This window comes from Ambystoma mexicanum, chromosome 1p (genome assembly GCF_040938575.1).
Source record: "Ambystoma mexicanum isolate Mex_15411 chromosome 1p, UKY_AmexF1_1, whole genome shotgun sequence".
Classification (NCBI taxonomy): Eukaryota; Metazoa; Chordata; class Amphibia; order Caudata; family Ambystomatidae; genus Ambystoma; species Ambystoma mexicanum.
In genome coordinates, this window is record NC_090921.1 from 381,022,916 (window position 1) to 381,048,329 (window position 25,414).

A 25,414-nucleotide genomic window follows, 5' to 3' on the forward strand; every position below is an offset into this window, starting at 1 on the left:
GGGAGGCTTGATGCCAACCCGCAAAATAACATATGTATGTCTGCTGCATATGGGTTCAACGGTTATGTGGATTGAAGGTGGGCGGCCAGCGTGAGGGAGGATGCTGGCCGGAGATGTGGTGTGACAAGACAAGGCACAGGAAGACTATTCAATGGAGACACACTAGATTCATTTAAAAAATCAAAACAACCATTGTTAAAATATATGTTGGGTTTTATTTTAGATCTTAATTTCAATTGAACATAAATAATAAACATTACACATTGTAAAGTTCCGGTTGCAGCACATCCAGGGAAAATCCGCGGTATTGTCCACTGTCGCTGGGGAAATGTTGTCTAATGGCAAGTACCGCACAGGCAGGTATTACTCTCCGAACGCGGTGTCCGAGCCTCCCGTGAAGCCACCAAGTGAAGCAACGATAGGCCACCAGCCTGTACCACCTGTGAAAACGAAAGATGCAAACTGTATTAAAATGACAAAACTTTCTTATCACTGTCGATTCAGGTAAAGAATGTCATTCTGCTTTGAAAAAAATTCTATCTAGAAAATGCACAATATGGAACCAATTTACATGCATTCGAATGATATGTAGATGTCATTTTATATGTGGGAGACGACCATGACATAGTAGTGGCATCACTGACATCAAAACCAGAGTATACTTACTCGTTACTCGGATTACGCGGACGAACAGTGCCGCGAAGTTCGTGCATAAGCACCATCATCATCCTCAACACGGTCCGTGAGAGGCAGGCTTCCCTGAACTCTGGCAGCTCGGTGATGCATTGCGGACTTGGCTCGCCTTCCGAAATGTAGGCCAAGCACCCGGAATTTTCACGGCAGCAGCAGTTCTCCTCCTCAGTTGGCATTAGCTCGCACCGATTGCACGTGCACCAGGTGGAGACGCCGTCCATGCGACATGGTCCAGGCTCTTCATCCGTTGACTGGTCCTCCCAACTGCCGTCCGAATCCCCATCGTTTTCGCGTGCTTGCCTTTCCAGTAGTTCCTCCTCTGTGTACTCGGGCTCGTACATATACGGCATTATTGTAGCCATTGTGTGGTAAAGAAAGTAAAATAATTTACAGAGATGGTACAGGTGTTCACAAGGCCTAGAAGCGGCGAAGGTAGCTGACCAGAGCACAGAAACGAGTCACAGAATACTCAAAGTAACACAGAGAGAAAAATTGAATCGAAATCTGCTGCTGTGTGTTGTGAAACGGTGTGTTTATACTTATTGAGGAAAGAGGCGTCCTGCCATTTCCATGGCGACACTTCATTAGCTGAGGCGCAGCGATTGTTGACACGAAACGTGCTTTGGCGTTGGGAAATGGGCGGTACGCGTCTGCTGATGTCAGGCTCAGGGGCGGGGGATTTGATTTAGTGCCGCAAAAGCAGGTGAGCCAGGGGGGAAATGATAGGATTATCAGAAAATGGCGGCTGATTTCGAGTGCGTTAATGGACGAAAAGTCGGGTAAGGTCCATAGGAAAGTTTTCTACGATCTACCGAGTTATGCTTAAAAACACATGGCCGAACCGTAGGGACAATAAAAAAAAAGTCCCGGAACTATCCTTTAAGGCTTGTCGCACTCCCTCATGCTCGCCAACCCTGCACGATTTCAAGCTTCTTAAAATAGGAGACTCAAACAAAGAAGGGGCTGCAAAGAGAACTCTAAAAATTCATCGACCTTGATTCACGATGTCCTTTTCAGCCAACTGATGCAGGAGGTTCTGTTGTTGGGAAGACAATAATGAAAATAGACACCAAAATATGTTTTTCTGTAAAAATTATATATTTTTTTACATTTGAAAGAATGGAAGAAATCATGCTGACCTTAAACAATATGTAAATATTTGCTGTGCAAAACATTTCAGAGCAGGCATGTGCCTCCCTTTTAAAGCCACATCTGGTGAAAGAAGAGTGGGCAGGAGGGTGGTGGCATGGCCGTGCATGGGAAGCATTCATTCATTATTTCAGGGGTCACAAACAAGTGATGTTCCCATGCAAGACACTCCATGTATACCTTGCCACTCACCATCGAGCCTCGACCTTAAGTAGTACGTACTAAGATGCCTGAGTGTATCATGAGCCACTGTAAATATCAATTTAAATGGAACATACTTAGGAGCAAGTTCCAAACTTTCACAACCCACAACTCCTTACCAACCCAATCGTACTGGAAATCAAAGAAGAATCATTCAAGCCTCTTCCACATGGTTCAGTTGTGTCTCACTCAATCTCTTCTACAATTATTTGAATTCTCACTCATTGAACTTGGTGCTTCATAAAGTCTCACTCTATGACCTTTAGGTTCCATACTCTCATTCAGTACCCTCTGTGCACCAGCATTTTATGCTGTAACCCGGTGGTTGTATGGAATCCCACTCCATGGCCTCAGGGTTTCAGGGAGTCTCACTCAGTGACTGGCATCCCAAATTAGATTATGGGATGTGAAAGGTAAAGGGTTCCCTACCTGCAGCCCTTGAGAACCTATTCCTGCCGTTAGAGTGCAAGTATAGATCAGGTGGCCCCCGGAAGAACATACCTACAACCTCTGGGTGTCCCAAGGTATCGCCATGGTTTCTGGGAGGCTACACTCACAGAAGAACCAACAATCCTCGGGAAGAGAACAGCATATGGAGGCATGCAGTTTGTGGTCTGCAGGCAGGATTTGTTTTTTTTTTTTTTACCTTCAAGCAGTTGGAAATCTAGAAAAGGTTGGAGACATGTTATGATTAGCACTTTCAACACAAGCAGGAGAAGGGAAGACTGGGCAAGCTCTTCCAGCTGGTAAGCAGCATCACAAGAAGCTGTTGAACATCTATTGGGGTATTACATAGTGGACACATATACAAGATGCAGCCTAAGCAAGGTTGGTGCAAGGATGTGTGTCACCATTGGTGAAGTAACATATTCATAGGACATCCTCTCTTTGCCCACAACCACCTAATACATAAAACAACCCTGTGTGCTGTGATGCCCTCGTGCCCCTAGCCTAACTGTTCATAACCACTGTCCAATGTCGGGCTGGCACTAATCCCTACATATCAGAAATAGCATTTGCCCACCTAATGAACATACGAAGAACCAGAAGTCCAAAAAGACTAATTTGCATGGCAAGAAAATGTGGACCATCCCTAAAGAACATAACTTTTAGAGGCAGTGTGTCCAAATCCCTGAGGAAGTTCCTTAATCTTGAGAAACAACCAGATTCCCAAGAATCTTTTCTGCGTTCACATCACACACATTCGCACACTTTGGCAAACAGATCTTAAAGTTATATTGCCCGGATCTCATAAATCAAAAGGCCATAAATGAACAAACTTGAATTGCATTACTTCACCTAACCACAGTTAAGTATGGCAAGTGCTTATCTATGTTAACAAAGACTTTCTGTACTGCCCTGGAAGGCCTGAACAACTAATCTGGAGGGGCTTGCACATGATGCATTGGAGGTAGAAACCAGGGATTGTTGACACAGAAACAATTACACACACTATGCTGCTCGAGTCCATGCTAGCTCTTCTAGTAGAAACCAGTCCTGTATGTACACAATGTCTTAATTTCCTTGTGACCAATTTGCCTTTACCCCTTGCAGTTGTGCCAGGAGCGATCAATAAAGATGTGGGGTATTCCACAGGGCGATTGTGAGGAGAAACGTATGCATGCCCCCATCAGTGTGATAGCCAACATTTGAAAAGGCCATTGTGCTACTGGTTTTCCTGCAACCACCTTGTTCATGTAAATTCAGCCACACTGCTCCTGTGTAGCAGCATCAAGGCCACGACAGTTGATATAGTTAGGCTGCTGATGGCTGCATAACACTGGCCACCTTAAGTAGCATGTTCAGCCATAGAGCCTTCCTGCACTGGCGTTGTGCTTTCCTGTTCCAAGCCATGCGAAAACGTACCTTCGCATTAAAATGTACACGTCAGCACAAATAGTTCTGATCTCTGTCGCCTGTACCCTAAGGGAAATTAGCAACACCAACAGTGTCTTCCAAGATATCCACAACCGGTTCACAGGTCCTTCTTTGGGAAAGCAGCTCATCTTACTCCTTGCTTTGAAAGAGTTTCAGGATGTGGTTTTCAATAACCTGTTGTACTAAAGGAAGAGAAAGCAGAGTGAGAACTTTCCACATAATCCTGCCAGCGGACAGCATTCAGAGGTCACATAACACTGGCGCAACCAATCACACAATCCCTTGAATTCGGTGTTCACCATAGTCCACTATGAAAAATTCGTATTACCCCCCCCCCCCCCACCCCTCCACGGGATTGGAGGGGCTCTGGGGGTCATGGATTACTATGTGACGGGCAGTAAATGTGGTAATTTCCCAGAGTCCCTCCTTTCCCAGTACCTTTTGTTGCCAATTGATATTGTGCGGCATAGACAGTGGTCCTAATAGGACGGTGACCCATTCTCCTGCCCCAACTCCCTAGTTCACGTGGTCTACGCACACCTAAACACACTTTCTTACTTTTACTGGAACCTACTCCTGGTCCCAGGGAACAAATGGAGATATATACACCCAGCACCAGTGGGTGTTTAAGGAAAAACACCCCGGCACTACACTCATGCACTATTAGAACCTTACCCTCACTCGGACAACAGCACAGTGTGGAACCACACCCACATTCAAAATTCCGCAGGCCGGCACTATATTACCTTTAAAGAAAGCAGCGAACCAGGTATAGAGGGAAAGAAGCTGCTTAGCAAACATTAAAAACACAAGATATGAAATCAAAATGGCCACACGTCTTTTTAAAACACCCCCTGCTGACTTAAGAACATCATAGGCTCACTGCCAATGAGATTCCTGCAGAGAAACACATGACTGCATCTGGCCCAGCAGTAAAAATGAGTCTGTTCTCTCAGTCCGGGAGAAAGGAAGCAGAAGTGGGTTGGAGAGTTGCGAGACCAGAGCCAGGTGTAAGACCATAGGGGCTGTGAAGACTAAAAGATGATAAGAAAGCCGATGGCTATGAATAAGAGAATGGCAGAGACCAGATCCAGGCTGGAAAGCTGAAAGACAGTTCAGGGCTAGATCTTAGACACTAACAGTGAACAGACCCAGAGACAGCCTGTTGAGGGCTTTAACAGCAGACAGTGAGAGAATAATTTGTCTGAGGGAAGGGGTGGAGGGGTGGTGAACCAGGGCTGGTGTGTTAAAATACTTCCTGGCAAGTGTCCTAAAGCAAGGGGGGGAAGATATATTTGCTAGTAGGGGTGAGTCAAAGGTATTACTACTGGAACATGATGGTGACCCACGGTTAGAGATAATATCCAAGCGTAATCTGTACCCTCAAGTCAAGGGGGAGAAGTACTTGCTTGACTGAGGTCAAGAAGCATGTTTGGAGCATGTTTGGCACCAACAGCCTGAGACTGTGGTTTGAGATTCAAGAAAAGAGCTGGTCACTTTAACTTGGAGACTGGGGATACAGAAAAGAAGCCTCTGGGTGCAGTTGTGTCCTAGAGATAAGTATGCCCACACTAGGAAAGCCCTTACAACTGTATTATTTGACCCATCCCAAGGAGGGAATCCCTTCTATTATAGAACAACTCAATGGGCATTCACCCCAACCCCTTACTATCTATGGACTGGAGGCAAGGGGCACGCAAGGATCTATAGAGTAGAGAGCCTGAGGGAGATCACAATCCCAATTATATTAGAAACACTGTTAGGGATTTTTACACAAGTTGCTGTCTGTGAAAGAACTTGGAAAAGCCCACCTTGGGCGACAGGGTTACACCTCTTAGTTTAGATATGTCCTACCCAAAGGTTTGCTAGCAATGGCTGAGCAGCCAGGCTTAGTTAAGTAGGAAGAAGGGCTGCAGTGGGTCACACAGTAGTTGGAGCATACACTTAGTTCAAGGACACACTAGAGGTTATATCAAAATATTGATTATATATACACACACTAAGGTTGCAAAAGTAACGCAAGTACTATTCACACAATAACACTGTAAATGGGCAGATGGACGCATTTACCCCAGCTCCCGCCCCCTCACTACCGTCATACTGGAACAGCAGAAGAGCTGTACGTGGGACCCCATCTGTTGTCCCTATACCACATTGAGTATGAGAGAAGATATGCACTCAAGCAACCATATCGAATGTACCCTCCTACTGAAAGAGTGGAAGGATGTCAGCACGCAATGTTGGACATCATGTAGTGCTGAGTGAAATCTGACAAGGACAGAGCGAGGTCATGACTAAGATATATAAGGACAAACAGAAACAATATAAAAATACTTAAGTGACAATGTAACTGATATGACAAGAGAAACATGTTCAAGATGATAAAGTAACTTGCTGACCAATAAATGTAAATACGCAGTAACGCAAGGAGGCTTGCTATAGAAGAAAATAGATCGTGGCTAGGACGGCCATGATATGAAAATGGAAAGTCGGCTTGTGTAAGAATCAATTCAGCTACCTCAGAGAAAGACCAGGGATGCAGAGTCAGGAGACGTTGAAGAAATGGCTTTGTGTGCAGAATAAAGGAGTCTTTGTTGGCCTGGGATCAAGGGTGCTATTTTAAGGAATAACTGCAAGGCACAAAAGGAAGGCAGATGGATAAGCCATGTATGTAATATTTATTTCTCCTAGATTAAAGAAGAAAAAAACGTTTGCAAGAGCCAAGTATCAGACAATCAACAGCGAATACGGTTTGGTTTATTAATTTTGCGCACCTCACCCAAAGGCATCTGGGCGCACTACAAGATAATGCAGTTTCTTGTTTATATAGAGTACAGGAAAAATAAAGGCATACACAATTTGACATGTATACATATACAGGCTAGAAGGTTATGCATAGTTATAGGCTTATAAGGCGCACAAAGTCGAAAATAAATAAAATAGGTAACACATTAGTTCACAGTTACAGGCAGATAAAAGTCCAACATATGCACAACAATATTATTTAGGTATATACATAGAGGAGGAAGGTGTATTACTGAGGGGCATCGTTGGTGATGAGCCAATTTTTAATATTGTTTCTAAAACAATGGCAGGATTGCTTAGTTCTGAAATTGGGAGGTAGTGAGTTCCAGAGTTGGGCGGCAAGGACTGGGAAGCCATTGCCTCCAACTTTTTTGAGTTTGTATCTGAGAACTTGTAGATGGCCCGAGTTAGCAGATCTATTAATGCGAGTGTATTGTTTCAAGGTGAATTTATCAGAGGTATTGTGGGGCTGTGTTGTTAAGGCATCTGTAGGTTAGGGATGCAGTTTTAAGTTGAATTCTTTCTTTGATAGAGAGCCAGTTGTGGTCTCTTCTTGTGGCAGAGATATGTTGTCTGCGAGGGATGCTCAAAGCTGTCCTGAAGGCGTTATTCTGCAAGATCTGCAGTTTTATAATGATGTATTTGTTATTTCCAAGATATAATCCATTTCAATAGTGAATTTTTAAGAGGGCAGGGCTCTAGCCAAGGTGATACAGCTTTTTGTCAAGAGGAAGGGTTTGCATGCTCGAATGAGCTTGCAAGTGTAAGCATTTGCTGAGGCAGTGGCGCTGACCTGTTTCTTCAGATTGAGGGAGGAGTCTAAGTAAAAACCCAGTGTTTTTAATTTGCTTGCAACTTTAATGGTTTGCCATCGATGTTAAAAGATTGGTGTTGATCACCAAGTTTGGAGATGTTGCTGGGTGGGGCGAGGAGTGGTTCCGTTTTTTCATCATTCAGGCAGAGACCGTGTGTGGCCATCCATTCCTGAACGATGAGGTACATTTTGTTGATCAGGGCTAGGTCATTGGTGTAGTCAACCGTCAATGGGATGAGGATTTGGGTGTCATCTGCATAGTTAGTGTAGGTGACACCCAAGTGATCCAGGTCATCAAACAATGGTTTGGTAAATGCGTTGTACATGGTCGGTGATGCACACGATCCTTGTGGAACTCCACATGTGATGGGAATCGGCATTGCAGCCGCTGATGTCGAGAACCCTCTCATTGACCTGTTACTTAGAAAGGATTTGATCCAAGTAGTGGCTTCTGATGAGAAGTGTGAAGTAGAGGAGAGGTGGTTACAGAGGATCTCATGGTCAACTAAGTCCAAGGCCGCCGATGGATCCAACAGCAGCAGGAGCGTTGACTTTCTCTCGTCCATAAGTTCATCAATTCGAGTTTTTAGGTCAATCAAGGCGGTATCGGTGCCATGTTGTGGCCTGAAGCCTGATTGACAGAGGCCTAATAGCTTGTTGGAATCTAAGAACTTTTGTATTTGGTTGTAGGCAGCTTTGTCTAAGATCTTCAACAGGAAAGGGACAGTAGTAATGGGTCTAAAGTTGGTGGGTATGTTAGGGTGGAAAAAGAGTTTCTTTAGGAGCAGTAACACCCATGAGTTCTTCAGGTTGGTAGGTACAGCGCAGGTGTGGAAGGAGGCATTAATGAGAGATATGATAAAGGGAGCGAGGAGGTTCGCTGCATCCTTAATGACAGTGGCTGGACAGGAGTCTCCCTGGCAATTAGACGGTTTAAGGGATGCTATGATTTTAAGTACTTCTTGGTCAGTTACTGTGGTGAATTGAAATCGTTGCATTGAGATGGGAATTTTAGGGCATTGTTTTTGGGGATTGTCTTGCAGTGGCAATAATAGTTTTATATTGGTAATTTTCTTTTGGAGCAGTGTGATTTTGTTGGCCAAAGCATCCTGTATTTTAGTACACAAAGTTTGGTCCTTCACACAGATATCTGTGGGCAGAGTGGGTGATTCAAGTTCTCGGAGGATGGTGAAAAGTTCTCGGGTGCTAGAGCTGGCTTTATCAATCCTTTCATTATAGGAGTTACTTTTTGTTGCAAGTATTTCATTTTTGTATGTGGCTGTAATTTTTAGAAGGGTTTCTTTATTAGTGGCGGATGGGTTATTTTTCCATATGGCTTCATGTTTTCTTTTTTCTTTCCTGAGGTCTTTAAGTTTTGGGGTGAACCAGGTGTTTAGGTGTGCACTTGGTTTGATTTTGCGCATTTTTAGAGGAGCAATGGAATCTATGGCATTGTTGAGAGTTTTGTTATACAGTTCTACTAGGTCCTCAGGGTTAGATGGTAACGATGAGGGTACCTGCAGAGGTTTGAGAAAAAGTCTGAGGTTGTCGACCGTGATATTTTTCTTGTTCCTGGTTAGAATGACCGTTGTCAATGTCAGAGAGGTGCAATTTTGGATGGTAAATGACAGCAAGCAATGGTCTGTCCAGGATAGAGGTTCAATGGCTGTTATATTGGTTGGGCAGTTGAGATCTGCTAGCCAATCCAGGGTTCGTTCTTTGTCATGGGTGGGTAAGAGAACTCTCTGGGTGAAGCCTAGCTCTGTTAGAGAGTTGGCTATGAGTAGAGCCAAGTGGTCGGCTGGATCATCAAATCCTAAGTTGAAGTCACCCAGTAGGAGGGTTTGGGAAGAGGGTTAAGTGTTGGTTGAGATGATGTTATTGATGTCATCTTCAAACGAGCCTAGGGGGCCTGGTGGTCGGTAGATTAGCTGCATTGTGAGGGGTGTGCCGTGGAGAGAGGTCATTTTACAGATAATAGTTCACAAGATGTGGTGGCGACATGCTGGATAGCTCTGATGTTCAACAAGGTTTTGGCAATGATGGCAATGCCTCCTCCTCTGGTAGATTCTCTATCAGATCTGAGGACAGTGTAGTTTTCTGGTCTAGCAATAAGGACCGAGGGGCCTGCAGCTGAATGTAGCCAGGTCTCAGTTATTGCTAGGAAGTCGAATTTCCTATCGAGTATCAGATCAGCGATTTCGGCTGCATGGGCGACTACTGATCTAGCATTGATTAATGCTCCTGTCAAGTTAGTATTAAGGTTAGAGATGGGGGTTAAAGGTAGAGAGGGTTTGTGTAATGGTTTAGTGTCAGATTTGTTGTTTTTAGACAATAGTTTGGAGCTGTTAGTCCTAGGATTGTTCTTGCGGGATCACGGTCGCAGTAGTGGGTAGGTTGTATGATTTCCCTAATCTAGAGCCGAGTCTGTAGTTTCTTTTTTGGGTTGTGCATGGGATATTCGAGGTCAATATGGAGGGTATTAAGTTACAGCATTTAGGGCTGGTGTCTATGGTAGTTGCCCTTTTCATGTTGTGGTCCATATGGGGTGATGCCGGTAATGCCAGGTGCATTATGCTGTTGGTATTTTGCATTTTTAGAGGAGGCAGAAAGGGCGTGGGTTTGATATTGTAACATACCTGTAAGGGCGGGAGAAATAGTCTTGGTTTAATTATGTTTTCTGGATGGTAAAGGGGGGGCATGGTGGTAGTGTCGCAAGAAAGGTATACTGGTGGTCTAGGCATGAGTTGTGCGAATAATGACATAATGGCTAAGGAGCTTGAGATCCAAGTTGCTAAGAGCAGTCTCGCCCAAGGTAAGGTGTGGCATTTGGTATCAGAGCTCATTTTAATAGGCAGTATATATGCGGCAGTATAAAGAGCAGTGAAAGTAGAATCTATTAGGCAGTTCGCAATGTAGGAGGTTTTTTCGTAGGCATAACCGACATTATGTCCCAATTCGAGCCATAAAAGGGTAGACCGTACTGTGTGACTTGTAGAAAGGCAGTATACAATCAGGCAGAATTGTGAGCATATATAGGCTGAATACGAGACAATACTAGAACCAGTAATTGAAATGGGTAGCGAAGAGGTAACCTAACTAGGCAATTCTAAACATTATATAGTATACATTAGGTTTTTGCACCATTACACGGATGTCAGAGTACAGTAGATCTGTAAGAGCATTAAGCTTAGGGCAGAGCAGGTGTGGCATATAAAACAGACATGGGGAACTAGTGTTATGACTGAAAAGGGGGTAGCTTCAGACTATGGCTATTACTGGATGACTGACAAGTGATTGAGGTCGTTGAGCATTAGGTTAAATGCTTAAAGGTGCCAGTCGGTCAGAGGAGGATCAGGCACAACAATGTCGATAATGCAGGGTAATAAGGCGATTAAGTCGGGAGCATGCCGTATGCTAGTAGCTATGCAGATAAAGAGTGGAAGTGACGGCGTGGTGTAGCCCGCACGCTTAATAATGTATGCATAGCAGGTGATCCAACAAAAGGTGATGCGGTCTGGTCATGGCAATGTACAGCAATACAGTAGATCAGGCAGGGGTGGGTGGGCCCGTGGACAGCTAGATTTCAGTAAAGTCGCTTACCCGGAGAGCATGACACTGTTCGCCCGTTACAGCGCGGACGGGTGCAGACAGGAGTCACCCTTATGAGGTGGCCCTTAGGGATGGTGGACTGCCGGCTCTCGCCTTCTGGTGGTGGCGCTTCCGCTATCAGCAGGGCAGCAGCCAATCTGCAGCAGGATTGTTTGCTTAGCAGCACATACACAAATCACGGGCAGCCGTTTTGTGGCGGCTCCTCGTGTGTTCGTCGGGCTTCAGTTCCGAAGTGGAATCAAGAAAAAGATTGAAATTCTATAAGGTTGGTTCAAAGTGGGCACAAGATGGAGTGCACCAGTCTCTAGAGGCCAAGAGGAGCAAGAACACCCAGTGTAATTAAATCAAATAGCAGTAAAGAGGTCAAAATGGACACATGTGGTCTCTTTACACGTGATTCAGAAGTCGAGAACAAGGGCTATTCAATAAGCTTCGGATGAAGATAGATGTGGTTACACTGCCTAGGATATCCCAGAAGAGAGAGCCACTACAAGGTCAACTACAAATGGGAAACTTTGGCTTATGGTTGGACTGGTGAGAGAGGATGGACTAATTGGGAAAGTGGGGAGTAATCGGACGTGACTGAAGCACCTGGGTTTCGTTTTGCTTACGTGCTGCTAGTGAGCCGAAAGTCCAAGGTCAGAGGGTCTATGGGGAAAAGTGCTATAATGTTGCATAGACCAATCTGCTGCTATTTTCTCTGCTATAGTATTATACGCATTTAGAGGTAGATCGAGGCCTACAGATAAGGGTCAGCCAATGATGAACTAACCCAAATGCATGCCATAGGGACATATGTTCCCCTAACCAATCCTTCCCCTCAATAGCTTTTGTAGTTTTCCATATATGATGACATCACAGATGATGCATATTGGGGTATATAACCTCTGTGTATTAAAGTTTGTGTGTGAGTGTGCAAGCATCAGTCCTTTGTTCACCAGTTTGCCCTGCTTTATTAACTAAGACTAAAGTAGCATTTTGGCATATTTTCTGAATCTGTCCAGTTATTTGGTCGAATATCTTTATTGGTAATTCCATCTACCACAAGAGACTTCTAGATGCTAGAGCACATCACAGTAGAATAAAAGATAGAACACTTTAAATAAAATGTAAAGAAACACAAAGTGTCTCAGGAGGATAGCTCAGGGGCAACACGCTCGCCTTGGAAGCAAGACGACACAAAGCAACACAGGTTTGATCCCCGGGTCTGCGCTTAGAAACCTCTGGGTATTAAGCGCGTTATAAATAACCAATAATATCAAAGTTAGAGAAACTATTCATACTTGATAGCAAAGATTAGATCAACTCTTGCAACTTCAGTTAACCCCTGCTTAGCCAATCTTTAAAAGTCCATCCCTATACCAGGTGAGTCTCACAGAGTCAAGGGGGGCACTAGCGGTCCAGTGACCATGGGCTGAGGAGGAAAGAAGCAGATAAGTAGCAGACAGAACAAAGCCTATGATGGTTTCTTCAGGTCTTGCAGTTAAGTCATAGTTAGTTTATCAATAAAGAGCCCAATTGATGGTTCACCCCAACGGGACCTGGGGTGGTTTGAGGGGGTGCAAGTAGCAGCTGAATTGTAGCCCTCCAAGACATCACAGCAAGACTTGTCATGGCCACTGGTCATGGGGCCAGTCCTTCCTCATCTCCAGGGTCCCATTGGACCCAGTCCTGGCTCCTCTGGCGCCAGGCTCATGTTAAAGTGTGCTTTGCAACTGGGCCGGGCGTGGCCCAATAAACAGAACTGGAAGGCACGTGCTACAGGCCCAAAGCAGGACAAGGTGGAGTTTGTAGGCGGAGCTATGGGAGGGGACTGAACCAACCTATATAAGGCCAGCTCATCCACGTGCCCTCGCTTTGCGTTATTCTGCTTCCAAGCAGCGTAACGCTCTCCGCTGTACCTACGTGTGTCTCGCTGGATTACAGCCTCATCTTCGAGATTTCCTGGGAACGCTTCTTACCAGCAGTCTTCCGCCTCACCTCCGCGAGCGTCTTCTCTCCAGCTACTCCGTCGCTGCGGACCCGTCTTACCTGCTGCCTGCCGCTCCATCTGCTACCAGCCTCTACATCGCTGAGCGTGCATCTTACCTGCTACCAGCCTCCACATCGCTGAACGCGCCTCTTACCTGCAACTCGTTGTGGCCTGTGCCGGACTCCTCTTCTTACCTCCATTTCATTACGGCCTGAGTCGAGTCTTCTTCCGAGCCAACATTCCACCACGGTCGGAGCCGGAGACGCCTTCTTGCAACCACAAATCTTCATCGAAGGCCCGGACACCATTCTTCATCATTGGCCTGCACCTACGAGGGAAAAGAACAAACAGGTTAAAACTCACACGGCCGCATATATACAAGTGACATTGCAAGAATTACCGCTAGACGGAATACAGTCATTCCGACCGAACTATAATCATACTAAAGACTTACCTCATACTTGGATTGGTCGCAGCCGGTCTGGATCAACCTTCCCACAGGCCAGTGAAGTTACCTGGGCCCGTTCTACGCGCCCCTGCTAGGAAAGGCAGGAAAGATAGCTCAAAATTATAAAACTACAGGTGAGCGTCTATGGGAAAGTGCTTGCCCACCATATTCTGGCACGAAAGCGCTGGGGGAAGTCACAGGGTCCTCACTCCGTTCTCATTGCCTCTCCTCTTCACACAGGCGCAACATCCATCTCCTGAGCCGCAGGCCCAACCACTCTCGGAGGGGGAAGGTGATTCTGAGGAACCAGACCAAGGGAGGGCTCCAACCGTGCCCCAACGCCCCCGCAGAAACCAGGTGAGTGTTACAAGACCAATGTAAGTACCTAGGCTCAGGACAGTACCTTTGCAATGAAGAACTTGATGCAGCAGGCTGGTCCCCAAGGCGAGGCGACAGTTGTCCCCAGTTCGAATTTCTGGGCAGCTGAAGAACAACAGACGGATGTACTTGAGCAGTGGGATGCCCAGCAGTGGATCTTTGCAGCACTGGTGCATTGGAGCCCTTGACAGGCTTCGGGTCAGTGACAATTGTCGTCCGGTTGACTACTCTTCGGCTCTCAGTCCACAACTCAGCTGAGGGGACAACTAAGAACAGACAAGTCACTCTAGGACCAGGAGGATGCCCACAGAATTTAGCCGAAAACACGCTTTGCAAGATGTGGCACTGCAAAATGACACAGGTGCTAGGGTTTTGGGAGTTTGCAGCCCGGGAAGGTCGCAGCCATCTGTGGGATGGCTCAAAATGCAGGTGGTCCCGAGACTGGTTAGGCCCACCAGTCCATGGGAGAAGGGTCGTCATCAAGCGATCGTCCTGGTCGGTCGGAATTCAGGGTCTTCAGCGGTCACTCAAGGGCTCTGGCGGTCGCTTGGAAGTTGCTGAGATGCTTTCTACGAATTCCTCTACAAATCTTCAGCCCAGTGGTCGACTCTCAGGTTCAGCTCCATGACCCTCGCCTTTCATGCAAGAAAACTGGCTGAGCCCACCAATCACCAGCCAAGCCTTTCATACGAATCTAGTGGATTCAAACTGGTTACAGGCAGGCACAATGCAGGACAAAGACCAGGGGAGTTTCGCCCCCCCTCCCACTCCCCCACGTCCTGTCCTTTCAGGCACTCAAAGAGCCTTTGCAGGCTTTCTTAAGGGAAGCCTGTCAAAGACGAAAGACCTATCAAGACCTCCCCCATCCAGGCATGCAGAAGAAGGATCAAGTATGAGAAGGGCTTAAAAATGTACAGACACCATTTTAAGCAAATGGTGACCCTAGTGTCCTTTGTCGCAGCTGCGAAGGCAGCCTGCCACTAAAGTCCACAAAAAGTTGTGCAAAAAGGTACACTGCCACCAGCCTGTCAGATGAACTTGCAAAAGTAACTAAAAGTTACTGGAATAATGAGAAAAGGGAGACAATGTTTCCCCTCAGCACTCCACATAACCAGTTCATCCACAGAGCGTTCCCCTTGGAACCTGCTTAGGGGTACCTGGACACATAGTCTGGGCATTGTGCGTTGTGTTGGGTTGCAAAAAGATCTAGGTCTGGTTGACCCGAGTTTGAGAAGACGTTGTGTAGAATGTTTCTGTGCAACTGCCATTCCTGTTCTGGCTGAAGCTACAAGTCTCTGCTTAAGACACTGGCTAGACAGTTGTGTTTCCCTGAAATGTGTTGGGACAGGAGGAACATGTTGCATTTTAATGCCCAATTCCATATATTCTGTGCTAGTTTGGACAGACTTGGAGAGTGTGTTCCCTCTTGTTTGATTATGTAAACCATGGCTGTCATGCCGTGTGTCAAGACTAGGGCTGTTTTTCCTTGAATTAGGTGTTGAAAAGGTATTGTCCAATGTGTTCAAATTTAATTGATCGCATGTTAATCTGGCTGAATTTGGCTAGTACCATTTGATCCATTTAATTTGAACAAATTTGGCAATCAATACCGAACATGGGGAGTGGGGGTGCCCCCCGCTCCCCATGGTCGGTAGTGATTGCCTTTGGGGTAGAAGGAGTATCCCCCCTGTTTCCTTGGGACTGGAGTCAGGGGACTGCAAAAGAAAAGCACACCCTGCGGCCTCGGATCAGACCCACGTAAGAGGTACGGAACTGACGCTGCATGGTCGGAAGCAAGCAGAGAAGCAAAAGGTAAGTGGGGTGGGGGGAATGTATTGAGGGGTGGTGGGGTCAACCTTTTGCCAGATTTGGCCACAGCAAAATTGTATTTGTGGCAAAATTCACCACAGTCAATTCCACCGTGAACAATTCTGCCACGGTCAAATCACGTATATCTGTTGAAAAGCTTAGAGGGCTTTGAACACTGCTAACTCAGGTTGATGTGCTTACTTGTTAGTGATAGTGTCCACTTGACGTGTGCAGTGCAATTGAGATGCGCTCCCCATCCTGACAGTGTTGCATCTGTGGTAAGAGTGGCTTGTATTGCGGTGGGTGATGAATGATTTTTCTTGCAGAAGGTTCTCTCTTGTCCACCACTGCAGGGATTGAACTAAGTTCTACAAAATTACCACTAGATCATCCCACTGACCACTTGCCTTGCTAGCCACTTTTGCATTGGACGCATGTGCAGCCGGGCATGAGGTATTATGTAAATGCAGTTTAGGCCTATTTGGTCGAAAATATTTGATCTTTTCCAATTTTTGGGGTATTATTTTGGTCAAAAATGCGGGGGAGACCCCCTGCAACTCCCTCCCCTACACCTTAACCTATTCCCTTACCCCTCCCCATATATTTATTTGATATAATCATGAAAAAACGATCAAAAAAATTCAGTCATATCGAAAAGGTCAAATGTTTTTCGATCAAGTCTGCTAATACCATAAATGCAGGAGGCCATCATCCTTAGTAGCTGCTTGACCTTCCATTATACCAGTCGGTTATCTGATGAACAGCTACATAATGTGGAATTTGAAAAATGAAATGTTTTACCATCTCAGAGTGGAAGACTAAAGCATATTTTGTCTGAATTTGGGCCCCAAGAAACTGTTTTGTTTGACTTGGTACAAAACGCTTTTCTTGTTGATTGAGTAGCAAAGATTGAAGAGCAGGTGTATAGGCTCATGGCTGTTTTGATGTCACTCTTGAAGTGTCTTTCCTGTTATTAACCAGTCGTCGAGATAAGGGTATACTGAAATAGACTGCATGCGCAGGTGGGCAGCTGCCACTGCAAGTACCTTGGTGAATACCCTTGGCACTGAGGAAAGCCCTTTCAACTGGTAATGAGTCGTGCCGACTTTAAACCCGAGATATTTTCTGTAACCTGGCAACATGGAAATCTGAAAGTATGCATCTTTCATATCCAATGAAGCCATGTAATCCCCCTGTTTTAAGAGCAGGATTACTTCCTGAAGGGTAGTCATTTGAAACTTTTGTTGTTTGACATACGCTTTTGCTGGACGAAGGTCTAACACAGGGCGCATAGTTAAATCCTTTTTGGGAACACTGAAATAAGTTAAATAAATGCCCCTGTTTACCTCGTGAGGAGGGACCAGTTCTATGACTCTTTTTTGAAGAAGGGCTTGTTTTTAGGCGACGCCGCCTTTAGAGGCTGCAGCCCGGGATCGAGTTCCAGCTCGCCTAAACCCCTCTTGATAGGTAGGCTGAAAGGGGGTGAATTGCGCTGTGTTTGGACATTTATTTTGGCTGAATGTAGATTGAGAGGCTCTTGGGTAACTTTGACTTCGCAAAAACAGATGTATTGAAGACGCCTCTTTGTACATATGGTTTGTTTGAGATTTGTTCTAGAGATTTTTAATTCCTGTGTTCTTTTTTGGCTCTCTCAAGGGGGTCATCTACTGCCTTCCCGAAGAGCACATCGATTCCAATGGGCGTATTTAACAGCACTGCCTGTGTTTCCAATTTTAACCCTGACTGGCGCAGCCAGGCATGGTGTTTTAGTATGGTTCCCTCTGCAACAATTCTGCCTGCATTATCTGCTACATCGAGGTCACCTTTAATAAGGTTATTTGTCAACTGTCTACCTTGATTGGCAGTTTTAAAAATTTCTGTACGACTAGGGTCTGTGACAGAATCTAGTTGAGTTTTTACCTTATCCCAAAGGTACCTATTTTAACTAGAGAACAGGGTTGTGTTAGCGATTCCCACCTGGTATACCGGCCGATGTTGCTACCTTAGATCAAACATTGGTTATTCCATTCCATTGCTTTGTGATAGTCAGATCTAAAAGCCTGTGATAGGAATATCATTTTACCTACATGTAACTTTATTTACTACCTTCTGGAACATTTCACCACCACAAGAACTCTTCCTATATCAACCCCTTCCCCGAGGAAGAAACTTTGCGACTTTTGGGCACAAGAAACCATATATATGATATATGATATGATAGGTTATTTATAACACGCTTAATACCCAGAGGTCTAAGCGCAGAGACGGGGATCGATCCTGTGGTGTTCCATGTCGTCTTGCTTCCAAGGCGAGCACGTTGCACCCAAGCTATTCTCCTGAGACAAACATCATAGGGACCAGATTTATAATGTTAGGGTCTGATTTTTGTGCTTTGGTTTCCTTCTACTGCATCACTACTTATCTTTTGTTTGTTGTCTAAGTTACTGTAGAACCTAATGGTGACTGTATATATATTGTATAATTGAGTGTTTAACATTGTCACCGTTCGTTTAATTTCCTAGTGTGTTTTGTGCCTAGAATATATCCAGTATATTTGTACTTAACTGTAGAAATTGAATTGTGTACTTCACTGTGTGGACTCATTGTGAACCTATGACCCCACTCACAGTCTCCTGACAATAGCCATGACCATGCTCTATACTTACCTTGATTGGGTTTGGCTCTCACATTACCCCCATTCACTATAACTAGGGTGGCCTAAAATCTGTCCACCATGCCAGATTCTACAAATCCATATTAATGCCCCAGTTAAAATGTGTGAGATAGCATTTGGAAGAGCATTTGCTTCAGGAGCAGAGGAATTAAGGCCTTACAACAACTGAGCATACCCAACAGCTAATAAGGCTAATCTGGTAGTTCCCTCTTAACAAGTACAAGTGTGTCAGGTACAGGGGATGTAGAATGTGCAACTCTCACACATACACCCCTTATGGGGCTCGCTTCTTGATTCTGCATTCTTCAATGTGTCTGGACCCAAATGTACAACAGCTAACGATAGCTGCCCAATGTTGTACAGTTGCCTATTTGAGGGACACATTGCAGCTCAGACAGGGTGATAAAGTATGTTAGGTAGATTTTCATTTTTATTCACAATCTCCTCTACATGCAAGTCCTCCTGCCCTTTTTGCTGGAATTATGGATTTTTGTCTGTTCCCCTGAGTGAGTCGGAATCTTTTTCCACACTCGCTCATTCTTTTACCCTATCTTTTGGGATACTTTGCATTTCATTTTATACATTTGTCTTGCAGTCATACTCTTCCAAGGTTAATGGCATCTGTCTTTTGACTTTGCATCACACATCACTGTCGGTGCAGTATTGCTGGGAGCCTCGTGGGCTTTGCTTTTTATTTTTTGTTATAAAGGGGCTATTTTTATCCTTCCTATCTTTTTATATTGTGAGATCAGCACACTGTACCGTATGTGCAGTGCTGAGTGGTTACACTGTATTCCCCTTTCGCACTGCTCCTGTATCCTTTTGGTTAGTGACAAGCTAATCTGAATGGTAGGTGGCAGTGGTTTTATCCTACCTACTTTTGTGCAATGTTCACGCCCAACCTGTACTTACAGCTGCGGTAGTGCACAGAAAATCACCATTGACCCAAAATTGTGACTGTATTCTTTTTCTGTCATTTCTTGGTTGTTTGTCCCTTCTTGGTGGTTCTTCTGCCGTGCTGAGTTGGGGAGGTCCTGGTTTTGCATTTGACTACAGCGGGAAGCCTTCCAATGCTCCAGTGTGTCTGTGAGGACAGGAAATTGGGAAGGACTACAAAACTATGCTGTTCTTGGTCTTCTGGTGTGCCTGCCTGGAACCAGTTCCAACTGGGGGGCTGGCTGTCCTGTAAGGGCAGCCAGCCACCCAGAGTGTGAATGCTGCATGGGTGGCGATTGGCTGGGTTCCTGCAGAAAAGGCATGGATCAGGAGGCTGAAGAAAAGCTGGCCCCTGGAACAGAAGAACCGAAGAGGAGAGATGTCTGCAGCTACTTCCAGATGACCAGAGAAGCCCTCTGAGTGACCACTGCTGTCTGACCCCTTCTTCTAAGCATCAGGAGAGCGCTGAACAGGCTGACTCCCTCTCCTAAACTGCTGGGTCCAGTCAGTATGAAGACTACCTGCATTTCGAGCCATCCCACGACGAGCTGTGATCTTCACGGGCTGCAAAACACCAATACCCTGTGACCTGTGGCCACTGTGCAGTGCATCGACTTCGAAAGATCGAATCCTTTCAAAACGTTGGTAGACTCCTTCCGGACCTCCAGAGGCAAAACTCCACTCCTTGAAGTCCCCTCAGCAGAGTAATGGACCAAGAAAGCAAGACGAATCAACTGGGCAGTAATCATTCTCCACTGGTGTCTTAAATAGCCTCTTTGCTTGATTGCTGCTGTGAGATCCATTCCAGTATTCCTTCTTTCGTCGGTCTAATCAAGATTCTGGTGACCGGGTCTGCTGCTGCCGCATCGGAGAGGCATTGTGCTGCAACTTCTTAACTTCTAAAAGGTACTGTGCGACTTGTGGCAGAATTTACCCAGAGATGCTTTGCTGCTTCTGTGTTGCAGGAGTCCTGATTCGTGTGTTTGGGAGCTTTCCCATACACGTTCGCCCAGGCCGAATGCATGTGTGCCTACAGGGAGCCTTCTCTGAAGTCCCTGATCCGTTTCCCCAACTAAAAAGGTTACTTAATTCTTACTGAAAAATTCCTCTGGAACCTTTGGACTTTCTACAGGTTGTGCCTTACTGTTCTGCCCTCCTATCTGACCCCGAAACACTCATAACTAGATAGGGATGGACATCTAAAGTGTTAGGCCTCTGTGAAATTATTAAAAGTATTTACCCGCTTCATGTTGGTTTTGTTTCATCCATTTGTATCTGAAACAGATATTCTGAAAGTTAATACAAAGGTTTTACTTACCTTTGACTTGCATACTGCCATTCTAAAAGTATTACAAAAGAGATGTACTTACTGTAAAAATTGCATTAGTTGTTCTAAAATTACATTGTGTATTATCATACCTTTCTGAAGAACTACTTTACCATAGTTTATATATAAAATAACCACTATTTGTATATAACCTTTAGAGTGTCAATGTTTCTTTGGCCTGTACACTCTAAGTTCTTTGTAATGCCTACAGCCCTTTCTCCCTTCTAAGATAAGCATGGCTGATCAGCCATTGCTACCAACAAAACGTGTGTGTTTCAGGCATATACTAAGAGTTGGAGCCCTGTGCCCCAAGTGTGAGTCTTCACAAGTCATACTATTGATGAACCTTTGTTAAACTCTAACATATTACAGAATTTGTTCTCCAAACAGTCTGTGTGGTCAGCAGAATGTGTCTGTGTACAATCAACACCAAGATGCCCAACAGCTAATGTGCCATCTTAACATGCTTTCATGGCTCATGCTGCAAAACTTTGTCACCGGGAAAAGCCTCCATCTACCTCATTTCGAACAATGGTCATTCATCAATTAGGACATCTGACTATGCCAATATACTAGCACCTTCACAAGCACAGAAACAGTGGTCACCCATTCAGAACATTACCTCTGTCCCATTGGAAGGACGGTCAGCTAAGGCGGTGGAGGGGGTGAATCGTGGTACTGTAGTTTTTATGGACACTACTAGCTCAGGCTCTAAAGATTAAATAATACCGTAGTGGTGATGGTAAAGGGCACTGGGAATTAATTTATTTTGAGGATGCCTGGCGTATGAAGTACCAAGCTTGCTACATTGCATATGTATATGATCAGAATGTATCACTCTCTTATTTAAGAACATTCCCTGCATGGGTATGCTACAGAGTGAAATGATGCACACTTTTTGTTACACGCCCACAGAGAAGGAACACACAATTTTCATTCTCAGCTGTATAGAAGGGGCACATACAGATTGTTTGCACCACTCTTACAAGGAAAGTGCGCAGACACAACTTTTGCTGAAGTCCCAGACAGAAGTATATACACTTTCTACTGCACTCATGCAGGCAAAAGGGGACACACATTTTGGATGGCTCTCTCATTGAGCCCAAATGGAGAGAGGAGATGCTTGATGAACTGACTATCAAGTCTATGCCAAGTACCTTCATGTGGTGGGGGCAAATTGCAAAGTATTAACCCTAAATCTCAGCAATGCATACTACAATGATGACAGGGTTGTGAGAAATCTGAAGGTGTCTCAATCGCTAGTCCATGGGGATCTGTTATCCAGGTGGCCAGGACACGGCCATCACTTTTGAATCCAGTTCCTGGGGGTGGACCAGTGCGAGAGGATCACCTAGATGAGGGGGCCTTCGGGGAGTGGAAGTGGTACGCCGGATGGCGAGACGCGGTATCCCCTTTCCTGTAACACCTTTTCCCCATCCTACCAGGTAGGATACTTAGGAACTCAACCCCCCCCCCCCCGACACAAACCCTTTCTCACGGGCAGCTCACCGTAAGCGAAAACAGACTAACACCAGAGCTGACATGCCCTAATACAAATGGTCAGGCATGGTCAGGCAATTACTGATCATTACACACACCTAACTTCCATCACACTTCTCCACATGGATGAAAGGCATAGGATAAAAGCACACTGAGCAAGGCAAAGCACACAAGGAAGTAGCAGTTCCAAGATGGCAATTTAATATGAGAAGACAGACAGCAGGACCAGAGAGGGATGCAAGGAGGGAAGAGCCCCTGACCTTTTCAGACCGTTACTTTCTTGAGCCTTGGAAACTAAGAAACCTAAGACCTGGAATTAATGCTGAAGAACCTGCATTGTGTGTCGGAGGTACCCGGGGCTCTCCCGCATCGATAACCAAGGTGGGGCGGAGCATTTGCTGCTGTGGTACTGTCCTTGGCTCCTACAATAAAGCAGCGCAAGTAAAGTCAGCACAGCCGGTGAATCAGGGAAACTGATACCACACTGGCCTGTTGCAAGCTGCAACATTGCATGGAGAAATCAAAAGAGCACAGGGTGTGAATTTTATGTGACAAGCGACGCAAATAAAATTGAACAACACAAAAGTGACTGAACTTTTTAGGCAAAGAAAGATACAGTAAACAGAGTGGTCCGGCGCCACATGGGTGATCATTCTGTGTTACGGATCCAACTGGTTGGCAAATGTGAAAAGGAATGGTGAAATCGAAGTGGTCCTGCAACGGGTCAAGCTAAACCTTGCGCACATTCGGAAGTCTCCAATAGTTAATACAAACTGAAATTGGTCCGAGCCCGGCTGAAGGAGACTTATAGTGTAAGAGGAAGGATCCGAGCCCAGCTGAGGGGGATCCGGGGTGAACCGTGAGTCACCCGAGAAAGAATATTCTATGAACATTTCAATAGTGGGACAGCTGCTCTGGTTTGCCAGTCACTAGGCAATCTCTACTAGGCTGATGGGCAATACCGTTTGTCTTTTCTCTCTCCGACACCGATGTTGGGATCACAGCAACATGCATGCTTAACTTCTTGTTTAAACATAAGGGGCACCTTACATTCAACAATTGTGTCTCCCTATCCTGTATGGTTGCAAAATGTATTGTATCCCTTGACTGGATACCAAGCTCTGATCAAAATCTGGATACTATCCTTCACCACCATATAGAACCTCTGCAAGAGCACATCTGCTTGTGGGTGGTAGTAGCAAGGTGCATCATGCCATATTTAACCAGGAAATTATCAATTTTTCTACATAGCAATTGTGTACCATTGTCTGTGATCATGGTGATGAGAAACACTTCTCTTGAGAACAAATGGTCTAAGAACATTTTTTTTTTAGTGTTGATCTCCCTTATGAACTTCACCCCTGGCCAGTGTGATAAATAATCAGTGATCACTAGACAACATCTCATCTCCCTGTGAAACATGTAAAAGGGGCCAGTGATGCCTAGGACTAGTTTCCCAGGGTCCGTATTCCACCTGGGAAAGAAATGCCCCATGCCCTTAGCGCTGAAGTTATGGGCTGAGTATGGGCAATTTAGTGTAATACTCACACCTAAGAAAGCTATAACTTCTTCCGTCCTTGTGGGGGGCACGACCTCCTCTATGGGCTTCCACCTCCCTCACGAGGGTGTCTCATAATAGACATCCTCTTCTACATAAAATCAACATCAGCCTTGAGTGTGAGGCCATATATAGGATGCCATCATTTTCAAGACTCTCTGTACTACCTGGGTGTGTTCTGCCACTGTTTTGCTACACACTATATCTTGGAGGTAGTTTGGTAGCCTTCAAAGATCTTGTCCCTAAGACTCCGATAGATTAATGCTGCCAAGGTTACCCCCAATAGCATTCCTTTGTAACTGTAAGGGCAGAAAGGCATCACAAAAGTGGTGCAACTTGGTGGTGCGCGTGTCTACGATCTAAAGTGGAGAATACCCCAGTGGTAATCTGGTGAAATATCTCCCCTTTACTGAGAAGTGGGTGGCAATCAGCAAGAATGTTGGCACAAATCCCTCTGAGATTCATGCAGTGCTTAACGGCATTGCCGGGTTTAGCAGCCAGTATCATCAATGCCACCCACACAGATGACTCTGCCTCTTCAATGATGTGGCTGTACATCTTTAGACAACCTATGCATATTCTCATGTAACCTGAAAGAAAATCTCCTCATGACATAATGTATTGGTACAGCCCCGCTCTTCAGTTTCATTTCATGCATGAATCGTTTGAACTTTGTTCTGTCATTTCTAAATACTTTTGTAAATGCGTTAATGTTTTCAGATGCAAACTTCGGCATGCCAAACAACACAGCTTGTTCCAATGCTCCTGGTAGTAAAGTCATACTCCAAATAGCAGCTTCAAAAGGTACATTTGCAATAAGAGCTAGAGTAGCCCCTTTGCCTCGAGTTGAGCGTGATCTGGGTGGGAAAGGTAAGGTTCTCTTGGACAGAGAATAACATTTGGATGCATTTGGCAATCCATTTTGAAATAGCTGACTTAAGAGGCAGGATCCCCTTCTCTTCCTACAACTATGGAAACAAAGAACTGATTGGTTTTCCTTATTCGATTGGTCTTGTTTGGGTAGTACATCACCGTTCTCCCAATGTCTAATGTGTGGCGATTTTTCTCTGCTAAATTAGATGGGTTTTGGAAGAAAGTTGGAAGTACTATGGACTGGCTGACATGAAACTTAGAGATAAATTTAGGAGGAATGCGTGGATATATTCTTAAAACCACTGTCTTTACGAATAACCACAAAAGCTTCTTGAACTGAAAGAGCCTTCCGTTCACAGACTCGTGTTACTGAAGCAATGTCTACAAGAAACACAGTCTTGTACGTGTGATGCTTAAGACTGGTTTTGTTCATTGGCTCAAAGGGGAGCCCATGCGTTTAGTAAGTAGGACATTTAAGTCCCATCAAGGAGTTGAATTAGAAATAGGGGGGGTGTAATCTTCTAACCAGTTCCATAAACGTTTTAACCACAGGAACTTTCCACCATGACACCGGACTCAGAGGTGGTGTATGCTGAAAGTCCTGCTAGATGAACTAAGAATTAAAGATTAATCCCGAGTCTAAAAGGTAAAGCAGAAAGTGTACTATGTGTGAATGTGAGCAGTCAATTGGGTTTATGCTGCGTGTTTTGCACCAAATGACAAAGCATTCCCACTTGTTGAAATAGCAGGGTCTTGTGTTAGGTTTACGTGCCACCTTCAAGATGTC

At 45.1% G+C, this 25,414-nt stretch overlaps 1 protein-coding gene across 2 annotated transcripts in view; it reads right to left on the reverse strand.

The window, feature by feature from the left end:
• The window catches only part of RFXANK (regulatory factor X associated ankyrin containing protein), a 276,320-nt gene that overhangs the window by 51,894 nt on the left and 199,012 nt on the right, over window positions 1-25,414 (reverse strand). The window contains exon 10 of one of the 2 annotated variants that reach the window (XM_069649121.1): window positions 1,771-4,103. The exons of the other annotated variant lie outside the window; for it this stretch is intronic. Within the exon in view, the coding sequence (XP_069505222.1) occupies window positions 4,051-4,103 (53 nt within the window). The 3' untranslated portion in view covers window positions 1,771-4,050. Of the gene's footprint in view, window positions 1-1,770; window positions 4,104-25,414 lie in introns of those variants that run through there. 2 annotated transcript variants of the gene reach the window in all.